Raw genomic sequence first — 13,545 nt, forward strand, 5'->3', positions numbered from 1 at the left:
CATGTAGTAAACTTTAAAGGCATTATTTTCCAATAATTTAGTAATTGTCATGTGGAAGAATGATTCCAAGAGAGCAAAGCTAAGGTTAGTAGTGAGGGGGGGAGTTGCAGGATCAAAATATGTCTCCCTGTAACTCCCCCTGCCTCACTACTAACCTTAGCTTTCGTTGATCCTGTTCTGCCAACTGGAAGCCCTTTGCCTACGAGTTGCCACAAAATCTTGCAATATTGTGGGGTATAATTCATCTTGGAAGAAAGTTGAATTCGTTTAAAGCAGCAAGTTGCTCTCTCTTATCTCCCTACCTCTTTTGGGCCTTAATTTCCTCTTACGCATGTTTGTTCTACTCCTTCTATCTGAAGATCATTCTTGATAAGGGAAGATTAAATCAAAATCATGTTAGCTAATTTTCCATTATAACTGTCATCAATCAAACGTATGCCCATTGTTCTCAAACTTTGTTGTATGTTAGCTTCACCCCTGGGGAGCTCATTAACCATACTGTTACCCGGGGCTTTGCCCTTGAACCAGAATGTACCAGGTGGAACCTGCCTAATTCGCAGCTGCTGCCCAAGGCCCATTACTCCAGGCTCACCTTGCTCATGCAGAGCCAATCCTGATCCAGCTGGGGGCGTCTCAGGAGCCTTATCCCCAGGGACAGGTGACATGTGGGGGCAGCTAAGTGCCCCAGGCTACTCCCTGGTTTCCTGAGAGCAGCTTCTGGACTCCACCTTTGTGTCCATTTCAGCTACTGTTTTCCCTACACGCCTTTCCCTGTATGCCATGTCCTCGGCTGGACTTCTGCCCTGTTTCTATTATGATGCTGTCAGAGGGAGATTTTAGACATGCATATCTGATGATGACACATCATACTTACAAACACCTCACTGACCTTCCGTTGCACTTGGGATAGAGACCAAAGCTCCAGCATGGCCCAGCAGGTTCTGCACTGCCCGGCTCCTCCCTGCCTGCCCTCCAGCCTCGTCTCACATGATTTTGAACCTTTTGTCTGTAATCCAACCACGCTGGCTTTCTCAACTCCCCCCAGAAAACCATACTGCCTCAGTCCCCGGAACTTGATACGTGCTGTTCGCTTCGTCTAAAGTTCTTTTAACCCCACCTACTTATCTACTAGACTTCTGCTTGTCATTCAGTGTGTGGCTTAATCATCACATCATTAGAGAAACCTTCCCTGACCACCAGGCGTGGTTGGAGGCCCCCCTGCCCCCACACTGTACTTTTTTTATGGTGACAGAGATACCTCCTTTTTAGCACTTACCACTGTTGTATAATATATATTAGACAATACATGTCAGTCTCCCTTACCAAACTGAAAACTCTGTGAGGGCAAGGATTAGGTTTGTCCCCAAGGATCAGGGATGCCATTCATAGCCCTGGTGCACAGCACAGTTCCAGAGGAGGTGCTCAGTCATTATGTTTTGAATGGATGAATGACTGGGAGACAATTCTTAGAACCATGGAGACCGTCATCCATCCGACAGCAGGGATCACCATACCTGGGACCTTCTGTAGCATCCTGGATGTTGATACCTAACGGATTTGAACCTGAGTTTACTACATCTTCTTCAATACTGGGATTTGAACTAAGGGTCACTTTTGCTGGCCAGCTCCACGTCCCAGTTATTTCTCAAATTCTGGTGCTGCCTGTTTGTAACTTATTCCCCTCCCTCTGCTGGCTTTACTCTTGAGGTCCAGGGTTTGCCAAGGCTGAGGGCAGGTTAAGTGTGACATGGTACAGCCTTTTGTTTCTCCTATTAGGTTTTTCGTTTAAACAAGAAAATCCTCTCATTTCGTGTAAGACAGTTGTGTGTTCCATGCAGGCAAATGTTGATGATACATAAAAGGAGCTTCTCATTACCTTGTTCTAATACATCTGGTTTTTCTTTTAACATCTTACTATGGTATCAGACGTCTTAAGCTATATGTATTATTTCTCATTTTCTTCCCTGCTCTTGTCTCCTAAGAGTTACTAATTTCCTCTTCTCCTGTTGTTTGTATTGTAATATAACCTGTTGTCATGCCTGGTGTACCCTACATAGCACCCAGTTTTATCCAAACAGTTTGCTGCTCTTTGTTTCTCAGCTTTCAGTCTAAAGCTCTGTGAATCAGTGGGTTGGTCTTCTGCGAAAAGATTCCAGTAGCCACCCTGGTTAGTTTGAGAAAGCCCCTGGTGGGAATACAAGAGGGGAATCAAAGTCCTGTTCTTGGTGTCTTCTCTGCTGACATGAGCCCAGACCCTCTGTGCTGGGAGGTGCCATGAGTGTCAGCACCTGTCAGCTACATTTCAGAGCCACCCCCAGTCAACTCAGCGTGGCTTTAGTAATTTCTGCTGTAACGACTGTCTCCTGAAAGGACTGAGGGGAGGGAGCCCACTTTTCCGAGTAGTTAGAATCATAGCATTTCATAGCTGGAAATCATCTTAGAGATAAACTCATCCGTTCTCACCTTATAGGTGGAAACAGTGAGACTCAGAGAAGGTAAATGCTTTGTGTACAACTGCGTAGTCAGTGCCAAAGCCTGCAGGCCATGGCTCTTCCTGCACTTGGAGGAACTTGTTTGTTTTCAGACTGTGTTTCCTATTAGTCAAGAAAACCAGAAGCGAGTGGGAAAGCTCATTCAAAAATCCAGTCTCGCCAAAAGGGTTATGAGAGAAGACATAGAATTTAACATTTAGTATTTAGTGTAAATTGTTTTGAAATGGGAGTTAACGTACGTCTGAACGTGACTATATTTGTCTTATGAATGACTGTAATATGACAGAAGTAGTTTAGGCTAGGCCATTGTAAACCAGCCTCTCTCTGTTAAGATTGTTGACTTTGCTTGACTCTGGTAGCAATGGAGAGGCTTCATCTTAAACTAGTAGACTCTGTATACAGTTCATTTTAAATACCCCAGTTTTCTCAGGGAATATCTGAGGACCGTACCGCCTGATTTGAGTACGGCTTAGGGGAAAAAAATAGGTGGAAGACAGGGGGAGGGGAATGTGGGTGTCTCTAAATGTACCCTACTCCCCCAATCCAGCAGGTACTCACTGTAGACGCACTGCTCTTTGGCAGAAATCATGCTGTTGTCGCGTCACGTTACACAGAAGCCTGCTGGCAGCACAAACAGGAAGAAGCCTTTCATGTGCTGGTTCAGGCTTTGCCCCTGTTGACTTGTTTCCTCCCATCTCTTCACGAAGTTCAACACCATGTCCACGGTGTGCCTTGTTGTGAGTGATTCTTAGGAAAGCAGGCCCTTCTTCACACCCACACATGTTTAACCAAAGTGTTTACAGAAGGAGGCCTGCTAAGAGCAACACTGAGTTTTCTTGCATACCTTTCCCTGGGCTTTCATAAAGCTCTCTGACCACTCTGCCTACCCCTCTTCAAACTTAATTAAGAAAAGATTTTTCTACGTGTCTTCCCAGAGTCAGTTCATTTTCCTTGGGTGATTTTTTTCTAACCATCTGCCCTCCTCCTTCCCCTCTTCTTCTGACCCCAAGTGTTTAGAGTTCAATTATGCAGACATGCAATTTAGCATTTCAGTCGTTTGGTGGAAGCATGGCTGCTCTTAGAGCCCATGACTCTTCTCCTATCATTGTAGGAAATGCGTGGCCACGCCTTCCTTTTCCCCATACCAGTTATTAACTTGAGAAGCTATGGTCCAACTCAAAGAAGAGAGCTGGCTGTCCTCCTATGCACAGGAGTAAACAAACAGTTGTCTCCATTTTGCTTGATGCAAAGACAACTTGAGACGTGTGAACCACTCCTCCCCCAATTAGCATTTCTGAGCGTCCCCTAGGTATGTTGCCCTTGTACTTTTATGTTTTGGAGGTTTATAGCGTGGAAAGCAGATGCAGCCGATCCCCCAGGCGCCTGAGCTGAAGGAGCCTGAACCCTAGGAGGAGAACTTATAAAGTCCACTCTGACACTGGTGCTCCATGGTTCATTTCTATCCTTACAGCTTTAAAAAAAAAAAAGCCACAAGGACATGCTTTGAACATTTTTGAATTGTTTTATATCTGATTGTCTTAGTTTCCCAACTGGTGTGTGAACTTTTTCAAGGCAAGGACTATCTTTTGTTTCTTATGTGTCTTAGGCCGTCCCCCTGCCATGTGGGCATACAGAAGCTGTTTGTCACAGTAAAAATTGATAATTTGCTGATTCACCAGAACAACATGTACAAACTTCTCCCCCCGCTCCTCCCCCTGCCAAAAGCCCTGTTAATGTAGAGTAATGACCGCTTGCATAGTACTTTGTAGATGAGAAAGGAACAGCTTAGTATGAGCCTTGCCCTCGACTTAGTGAAGAAGAGAAACTGCGAAGTGCGTGCAGGCTCTGGAGTTCTGGTGTCCTTTTGAAATACAAGGTTTTTGGTAGGAATTTTGGTAGTAGCTGTGTCTGCCTCAGTTGGAACGAGTGCTGAAGGGGTTCCTTCTGTCAAAGGAATGGTTCCGTTTTCTTTAACCTGAACTCTTAGTAGCTAGGTTTGGTCTACTTGCACAAAGCAAACTTCGATTTGTTCTGGAAGTGCGCTGTTGCAGATCTGAGGTGTCCAGTACACTGCCCGACCTTCTGTGCCTAGTCGTAGTTCTGGACTCTTTTCTCATTGGCTCCACCGCCAGTGTGTCTAGGAGCTCTGCTCTGCCCTAGGTCTTCTGCTTCTTTCTTTTCTTTCCCATTGAGTTATTTTGATTAGTCACATCCGGCCCATAATATAGGAAAGACCTGATTTTCTCTCTCAAATTGGTTACAGGTCAAATTACAACTTCTCTTGAAAACCCCCTTTTTCTGTCCTAGGAGACAAGTTTGGGGAGAACTAGGGGTGGAGACCTATTTAAAGGGTCCTGTGATAATTAGGATTGCAGGCTTACCAAGCACTAAAGAGTATGGGCACATTTAAAAAAAAAAAAACAAAAACCTGACACCAAAGCTTTTGTTTTTTGATTGTCATATCTATATAAAAACATATGATAATATTTTGAACTTCGATAATGTAGTAACAGAAAAAATGTTGATACTGTTTCTAAAGGTTGCCGTATAAAAATAATGAATGATAGTTTTTAAAACACCGTAAAAATATTTAAAGTTCAATCGCAGTTCTCATCTCTTTTGAAAGTTTCCGTGAAATAGAGTTTGGTTGTCCTCTGAACACGTGTGGGTGCTTACAGGTCATTGTAGGCCAGCCAGGATGTACTATTGAGACTGTGCTTGGCACCTCTATCTTCCAAGACACAAAAATCAAGGATGTTTAACATAAATATGTTAACGTGGTAGGACATGGTACTCCCCTTTTCTGCAGACTCGAAAGGTCAAATAGTTCCATATAGCTCTGGATAGAGTAGAGTTGAAGGAATGGATTATACTGGCTCTAAGGGACCTGAGGTTGAGATCAGGTCAGTTTCTTATTTGTTAATGGTTAATTAGTGGGTTTGTCTCAGAGCTGGGCCCTGTACCCTTCCCTGTTAGTAACCTAAGGATTGATTGGTGATGCCTAAAAAACATCTGTCACCTGCTCTGACTCATCCAAGTTAAGAGTGAATCTCAGAAGTCTCGGGTTTCTTCAGGAAGTTGAGTTCAGAAACCGTGTATGAGATCAGATCAAGGTGACTTTTCTCTACTGTAAGCGTTAATAATTGTCCTCAACAAAGCAAATATGCTATAATCGTATATTTATGGTAGGGTTGTATTCTCTTGGTGATTGGGCATTTAGGAAGTAAAGACATTTTATAGCTACTTTTTCTCCACAAAAATTTTGAAAAAAGTTCAAGTGTACAGTATTAGAAAATACACTAACACAGATTAGGATTTCTTGGTCTGGGAGAAACCAAGACTAAGAAGAAACATGATTAAGGTTAAATAATCGTAAAGGGTATTGACATGACCCACACAGATATATTCTCCAAATCACTGGACTTCAAAATGACAGGAAGCTTTCTAAAAATTGTCCTCCGTTAAAGTAAGAGTTTACCGGCTAGGAACATAAACTGAGAATGCAGGTTCAGTAAAGGTAGAGGTTTTAACAGTGGTGAACATTTACTGGGTTCTTTTTGTGTACTGAATTCTTTACTACATTATCTCATTTAATCTTCATAACAGATTTAATGGGGAGGTCTTCCTATTTACCCAGATTAGGAAACTTGAAGCTCACATAGGTTACGCAATTTGTCCAAGGTCACACAGGCCAGAAATGGTGGAGCTGGGATTGATGATGGCTCCTGCACAGGGTTTTAGGGAAGGCCTGGGTTATTCGGAGACCATTACCTGTTTTTCAAGATTGTTGTCCCACATAGGGAATATAGTCAATAATATTGTAATGACTTTATATGGTGTCAGATGGGTACTAGCCTTATTGGGGTGATCACTTCGTAAGTTATATAAATGTCTAACCACTATGTTATACACCTGAAACTACTATAATATTGTGTGTCAACTGTGATTAAAAAATAAGAAAAAAATTTTTAAAAAGGTTGCTGTCCCTTTTAAAATTACTTATACTAGATCTAGTGAACCCCATGTGGCCATTCTTGTGTTATAGTTTTCTTTAGTAACTCTCTCCTTAATTAGGTCATTATCATAGAATCTTAGGATGGTGACCTTGAAAGAGATTGGCTGGACTCAGCCTGTCCTCTTAGAGACAAAAAAAAAAACAAAAAACACAAAGACAGATCTTCTCATTTGTTTAGGGGTAGGGAAAAGTTATTTTTGCTAATCTTGGATACCTTCAGGAAGGACCTCCCCTAAAAGCAAAACTATCCTTTAATAGACTGTTGTAAGATATATTCTGGCAGTCAGAAAGTTTATGTAAAAGCTAAAACTTCACTGGTAGAACTTCTTTTACAGCCTAAGGGGAAGTTAGAGAATGACTACTACTTCATTGTAAAATTCCATTATTCACTCAAGTCACCCTGGAAAGTTCATTCCGTGGTTGTTTATTGAGCACCTACTACATGCCAGGCATATTGAACTGTGCTGACTGTGATTTTGGAAATTTCAAGAATAACACTGGACAACCCAGCCACCTTGAATAGTTTAGAGTCAGAGTTTTAATTTTCTTTTTTTTTATGTGTTTTTATTATTTATTTATTTATTTATTTTTTAATTTATTGGGGTGACAATTGTTAGTAAAGTTACATAGATTTCAGGTGTACAATTCTGTAGTACATCATCTATAAATCCCATTGTGTGTTCACCATCCAGAGTCAGTTCTCCTTCCATCACCATATATTTGATCAAGAGTTTTAATTTTACGAGTAATAATGATGACTTGCACTCACGATATATTATTTAATCCTTACACAACTCTCTGAGATAGTGTTACCACAGCCATTTTGCAGATTAGGGAATTAAAACTCACAGTAGGGCCTTGATGATATGAGCTCCTAAAGATAATAAGTTTTAATATAATAATTTACAGTTATCCAAATGCTTTTGCTTATATTATCTCATCTAACCGCATAAACAAAAATGCTAGTAGTTTATTCATTATATTCATTTCACAGATAGTAATACTCACTTCTGTTTATTATATACTTAATATTGCCAAGAGTGCCAGACAACTGATCAGTAAGGCCTAGTTCATGTAATCCCTGATAAGTATCTTTATTCCCATTTTACAGATGAGCCATTGAGGCCCCAGACGTTGAAGTATCTTGGTTGGCACAGTGGGGAGCTGTGATTTAAGCCCAGCCAAGTACACATGACCAGTTTGCTGTGTTCACTTTACCGTGCTACGCTGCCTCACTTTCCAGACGAGGAAACTAAGGTTCAGACAGCTAGCTACCACAGCTGAGGTCATACAGCAGAGCAGGACTCCAGCTCAGATTCTCTCATTAGAAAACCAGCCCACTTGTTTCCCCTGCCCTCGGCTGTCTCTCTGCACAAGGAGAATTTCAAGGCTGTCTCTTATATCCAAGTGAAGTTCCCCCGATTCCTTTGTAATATGTTTAATAATTTTAGTCATTCTTTACTTATATTTCTTGGTAATTTTTTTTTCCCATTTTGGGGCAGGGATCCCTCTATACTATGGGTAGCAACATGTTACAGTGGAGGGATGGACGTACAGGTTAAACTACTTGCTCAGGAAGTCATCTGGTCAAGTTAGATGAGACCTCAAACCCAAATCTGAGTCCTATGTCCCCCTCTCAGCTCTGTGGTGCTTGTTCTTTTGGTCTGTTGAAAATGTTGCTTGAAAGAAGGCCTTTTCCTTTGTGAGGTTGCTTCTGGTGCTGTAAGGAATGCCCCCCCCCCTTTTTTTCCCATCTGAAGATCATTTACTATTTCAATAGTGAACTACATTAACGGGTAAAGCAAGGAAGTCAGTATCAGATATGTAACAAGGACCACTCATTCAGGTTTGAAATGTTGCCAATCTATACCATCTCAGCCTTGAACATTTTAAAGTACAAAAGTTCATTACTTTAATGATCAAGTATCCTTTATATCTCTGAAGGAAAAGGGAAGGTTTATGGGAACCATTTACAGTGCTATACTTTGATTCAAGTTGCAAACTCAGGTAAATGCTCCTTCAAATTGAATTGGATGAAATTTTTCTATATACTTGTTGATACAGTAAACATCAGATAAATATCCAGATGTATTTAATTATTCTGACTCAAGAAAAGTATGTCCTATTTAGACAGTCTTTAAATAAATTGTGTCTGAATTGAACAAATAAACAAGAATAGCCGAAACTAAATGGCTTTGACCGTATAGGAACGAGAGGCTTTAAAGGAGGAATCACCTCAGAAAAACCCATGTCTTATTATTCTCGTTGTTATTTTTAGAGATAAACCTGAATTGACTGTTCAAATATAGTAATAGTTTTGAAAATTAAGTTTTTCATATTCAGAGGCTGATAGGTGATGGAATACTCTTAAACAAATGTATTAATTCCAATTCAGATGTGTTTTAACCATGGAAGTAACCCTGTGTCACCAAGAGGTTTTTTGTTTGTTTGTTTGTTTGTTGGGTTTTTTTTAGCGAAGAATTAATATCTACTGACTGCCTCCTATGCTAGTCCTTTCTTCATAGTTTTCTCATGTAATTCTCTTATCCCTGTGAGTTAGATATTATTACCCCCCACCCACTTTTACACATGAGGAAACCGAGGCTCAGAGTCACTGACTAATTAGCCTGAAACACACAGTCAGCAAGTAGAAGTCTCAGAACGTGAAGCTAATGCTGAACATTCCAAAGTTCATAACCATTCTAATGCACGAACCAGTCTTATGAATGGCCTGGGGTATTAGAATTTTAAAAATTAACGATTTTTAAAATTAGCGAAAACAAAAGTGAAGAGAAATTTGCTTATGATTGATTAGCCATCAAGTAAGAACAAAACCGTTTGAAATACACCCTTTTTTTGGCCCCGGGAGTATATGGCACATTTTGTTTTTTTCTTACATAGACTGAGGCTCTTTTGATAAATCTGCTGGCCTTGATTTGAGTTGGTGCCTCCAAGAAAGTCCTAGGGATGCATTAGAAGATACTGTCGATGCTCAGCGTTAACCCTAACAAGCTGACTGACTGTCCATTATTTTTATTATTACAGTGACTGTGGATGACACCAGGTCACATTCCAAACACGTGGCATCTTTTAAACAGATTCCAATAGGATTAAAGATATTTCCCTGTTGTCCTATTTTGGGTCATTACTGTCTGGATGGTGATGAAACCTTTCAATTCTTCATGGTAGTTGACTTCAAAATTAAGTTTTGTCTTTTCTTAAAGGTTATTTTCTGGAGTAACTTTACCAGGAGAATAATATAACCAGCTCCCCTCTATTCTATTCTTACGTGCTACCTCTTCTGTTCTCATCTTTATCCTCATCCTTCTAACCACCATGCTAGAAAATGCCATCCTGTTGACCTGCCTGGGAAGAAAAATGAACCTTGCAAAAATCATGGAATCATGCACTTGAAAAACCAAAAAGCACGTCTGAAAGATAGTAGAATTGGATATACTACAGTAAAAGGCACCATTCCACCTGTTCTTACACCATGTAAACTGTTCAAAAATTTTTCTAACTTAAAAAAAACAAACTGTAATGCATGTTCATTGGAGTAACATTAGAAAATAAATAAAATGGAATTCAGCTTTTTAAACATAACCGAAGCAGATTGTTTTCTAAGTGACTATTAGACTTTCCAAATAGAAATATTTATGTGAGAGAGAGACCAACAGTCCTATGCATGATCCATTTTGTTACTATCACGGAGACTTGGAGTCTAGAAAGCATTGTGCTATACAGGCCCCGAGAGGGTGGGGTTGTAGAAAATAAATTAAGACCTTGTATATTCTCCTTTGCCCCCCACCGCTTTATCCTTTCTAAGTATGGGTTGCATGTTCTATGGCCACAGCAGCTGGTATACTAAAGATTTTTCTTCTTTTTCCCAGACCCCAGGCAGGCACAGTCTTCCCCACCGTGGTCCTATGACCAGTCTTACCCTTCCTACCTGAGCCAGATGACGTCCCCATCCATTCACTCTACCACCCCGCTGTCTTCCACGCGGGGCACTGGGCTTCCTGCCATCACCGACGTGCCCAGGCGCATTTCAGGTAAAGACCACACTTTAACTAAAACCCACTCCTGTGCAGGGGTGGGGTCGGGGTTGCAGGATGGGCCAAGTCTGTCTTATCTGTGCTCACAGTAACTCTCTATTAGAAGAAGCATGTGGGCAAGGGTTTGACAACTGGCAGATCGGGTCTTCTGAATTATGGGGTTATCAAATACTCTTAATATTTTAAGTCAAGAGACTGAAAATCCACCGGAGGTGGCATAATTTTCTTAATATGCTATTGAATGCCACCCACTTTTAGTCTTGCTGAATTGTATCCCCATTGGTGGGCACTGTCTCATAACCAGGGCCTTCTCCTGAGGGTCTTATGCCAGGCCTTCCTCTGCTTGTGTTCCTTTCTTTTCCTAACACCTGCCTGTAAACCAGATTACAGAGTCACTGCATAGCCCTCCCTTTGTAAAAGCTTTGAAAGCCCAGGAGTCCATGATAACCAGTTTCAGTTTCAACAGAGAGCGCCTGCAAACTTCAGATCCTTATCAGAAACTAGTTATTTGAAGTGCAGTGAGGCCTGGAAGAGTCTTAAAAGGCAACGTGTGGCTTCTGAGCGGCCACCTTGAGACCAAGGCCACCTTTCTATGAATTGTAGAGCACACTGCTCTCGCTCTGTGTGGTGGCCTCCATGGCCACACATCCACCATTCCAAAGGCAACACGCAAGTCTGTGGCTTATGGCGGAAGTACACGTGGTCAACAGCCCAGCCACCTCTCTCTCATGGAGAATTCCCCATAGAGAGCCAGGAAGTGTCCACAAAGACTTCAGACTGACAAGCTAAGTTAAAGGCTCTTGGTCAATTTTTATTGAATAAGAAAAAGTATTATCTCTCAGCTCACCCCCAAAGTCCGTACGACAGCATTGCCCCTGGCCTCCCTCCCCCGTACATAAAGAAGTAGACCCACAGGCACACACAGTTGGATCCTTTATTTGTCAGACACTCTTCTCAGCGTTCGGGTTCCATGCACCTGTTTGACTCCTGGCCAGGTTAATGCCTTTCTTTCTTTCTCTTTGTGTTTCTGTCTCTGTTTCTCTCCCTCTCTCATTTTCTGCAAAGCTCGAAGCCGTTACTCACTCCGCTGAGTTGCATCACTGACAAGCTGAAGCTCCACCAGCAGGCTTGCAGGTTTTGATTAGTTCAGACTCCTTTATTTCTTTCAACTTGGGAGGAGGGAAGGCTTTGTTTCTCAAGCGAATAGCAGGAAAGGGCGCTCAGGTCCTAGTGCCTTCACATTTTCTGCAGCAGATGGACTCCTATAGGGGTGAGTAGGGAAAGGAGAGGGGTGGAGGGAGAACCGCAAGAGTCCTTGGAAACCCGTGTTACCACTTTTCATTATGACTGCTATTTTCATGAATCACATGCTATTCATTGGGGGAATTGTGCAAAGTACAGAATTTTAGTTACCATTTCCCTTGGCTGGAATGACTATTTCCTGTAGGCAAATATCAATGAAAGACACAGGAAAGGGTGCATAAGGCACAGGGGGACAATAGGGGCTGATGTGGAATCAAAGACACAGTGTTGGATGGTGTTGAGTGAGGTGTGGTCCTTCCTTCTATATGTTATACTGAGTCTGTTTTGTTTTACATAGGGCCAACCTGACACCCTGTCAGGACAGATGTGTGCCAACCTGCTTCTGTTTAGGGTCCTCTGGGGCTTCCATCTGTCCAACCTTCTGTGGCTGAAGCAGAGTTTGCTATTTGTCCTCTGGCAGTACCTAGAGGAAAAAAACCCAGGAGTGACTGTAGCGTTGGAGACACTTATCGACAGCACTTTATTACTTAGGTGTATTCGTATATGAACTGAATGGGAAAACCATTGAAAATTACCCTGAGACAATGCTGCATAAATGGCAGTCATTATTGTTTATCATTTACATGTATAATACAACAGGATTAAGTGTGTTCACTGATCATTACTTCGAATATTTCCATAAACAGAGGAGGCAGCAGGAGCAAAAACTGGTTACTTATCCAGCTGTCTATTGATCTGAGGCCAAAGGTACGAACGAGCCTCTGCTTTAAACTAGTTTAAAAGTGAGTTTAGTCCAGTTTTTTTTCCTCCTGCCCCAAACATTTCTATGAGTTGTTACTGGCAAAGGAACACGGTACCAGGGTGGGAGGTTCTGTATAAACATTAAAGTGAGGAGAACAGAAAATCCCTTTTGTCAGCATGCAGGGAAACAGGAAGAAAGAACTAGACGGGGACTGTCAGGGAACTGGAAGAATCCTGATTTACCTGACCTTACTCTTGGGTATGGGGCTGTGCCCACACCCCAGAGTGCAGCCTAATGGACTTAGGGACCAAGTTATCTGGAGCGAGCGCCATTTTCTCCTCCCTGGGGTCCAGTCCTAGGACGCTCCTTGGAGAGGAGCCTGTCTCGTAGGTTGTGAGGTGCCAAGTTGTACAGTTACTGTCTTGTTATTATTCCCTTCAATAGCTGTAGCCATCCCTAAGGTCCAGGATGCTATTTCTCTGCAACACGGACAGCTAAAATATTACCCTTCATCTCCATTTCCAAGCAGTCCTATGTTTACTTTTTTGGGTGCTTTCCAGAACAGTTCATGTTTTTGTGTAATCAGTTCTCATCTCCCTCTATGAAAGGCTACACAAAATATTCTCATATGATCATGGGTGAGAAAGAGTAAAATTCCTTACTTATATCCACTAGGACTGGGGGTTCAGACCCAAGTTTGAATCCCAGCTCATACACATATCAGGCAGGTTTCTGACTTCTCTGAAACTTAGTTTTATTTTTTATCAAATAAAAATGTAATGTTTCCCTCTTAGGGTTACTGTGAGGATTAAACAATGCTTAGGACATGCCTGAACCACATTATGTGCTAAGCAGAATGTAGCTGATATTATGAAGCTATTACTTTTATAAAAAATATGTATCTGTATATAATTTGCAGGCAAACCCTGGCTTACATGAATCAAGTAGATAAACATCTAACTTTCAAGGGGTATTATT

The 13,545-nt window shown here is 41.7% G+C and overlaps 1 protein-coding gene across 5 annotated transcripts in view; it reads left to right on the forward strand.

Annotated features, from left to right (window-relative positions):
* Positions 1 to 13,545, forward strand: part of RUNX2 (RUNX family transcription factor 2) — a 234,823-nt gene that overhangs the window by 77,859 nt on the left and 143,419 nt on the right. For all 5 annotated transcript variants that reach the window (XM_074333024.1, XM_074333027.1, XM_074333025.1 and 2 more), the window contains one exon: positions 10,398 to 10,559. In XM_074333024.1, coding sequence (XP_074189125.1) covers positions 10,398 to 10,559 — 162 coding nt within the window. The remainder of the gene's footprint in view (positions 1 to 10,397; positions 10,560 to 13,545) is intronic.

This window comes from Rhinolophus sinicus, linkage group LG05 (genome assembly GCF_036562045.2).
Source record: "Rhinolophus sinicus isolate RSC01 linkage group LG05, ASM3656204v1, whole genome shotgun sequence".
Lineage (NCBI taxonomy): Eukaryota > Metazoa > Chordata > Mammalia > Chiroptera > Rhinolophidae > Rhinolophus > Rhinolophus sinicus.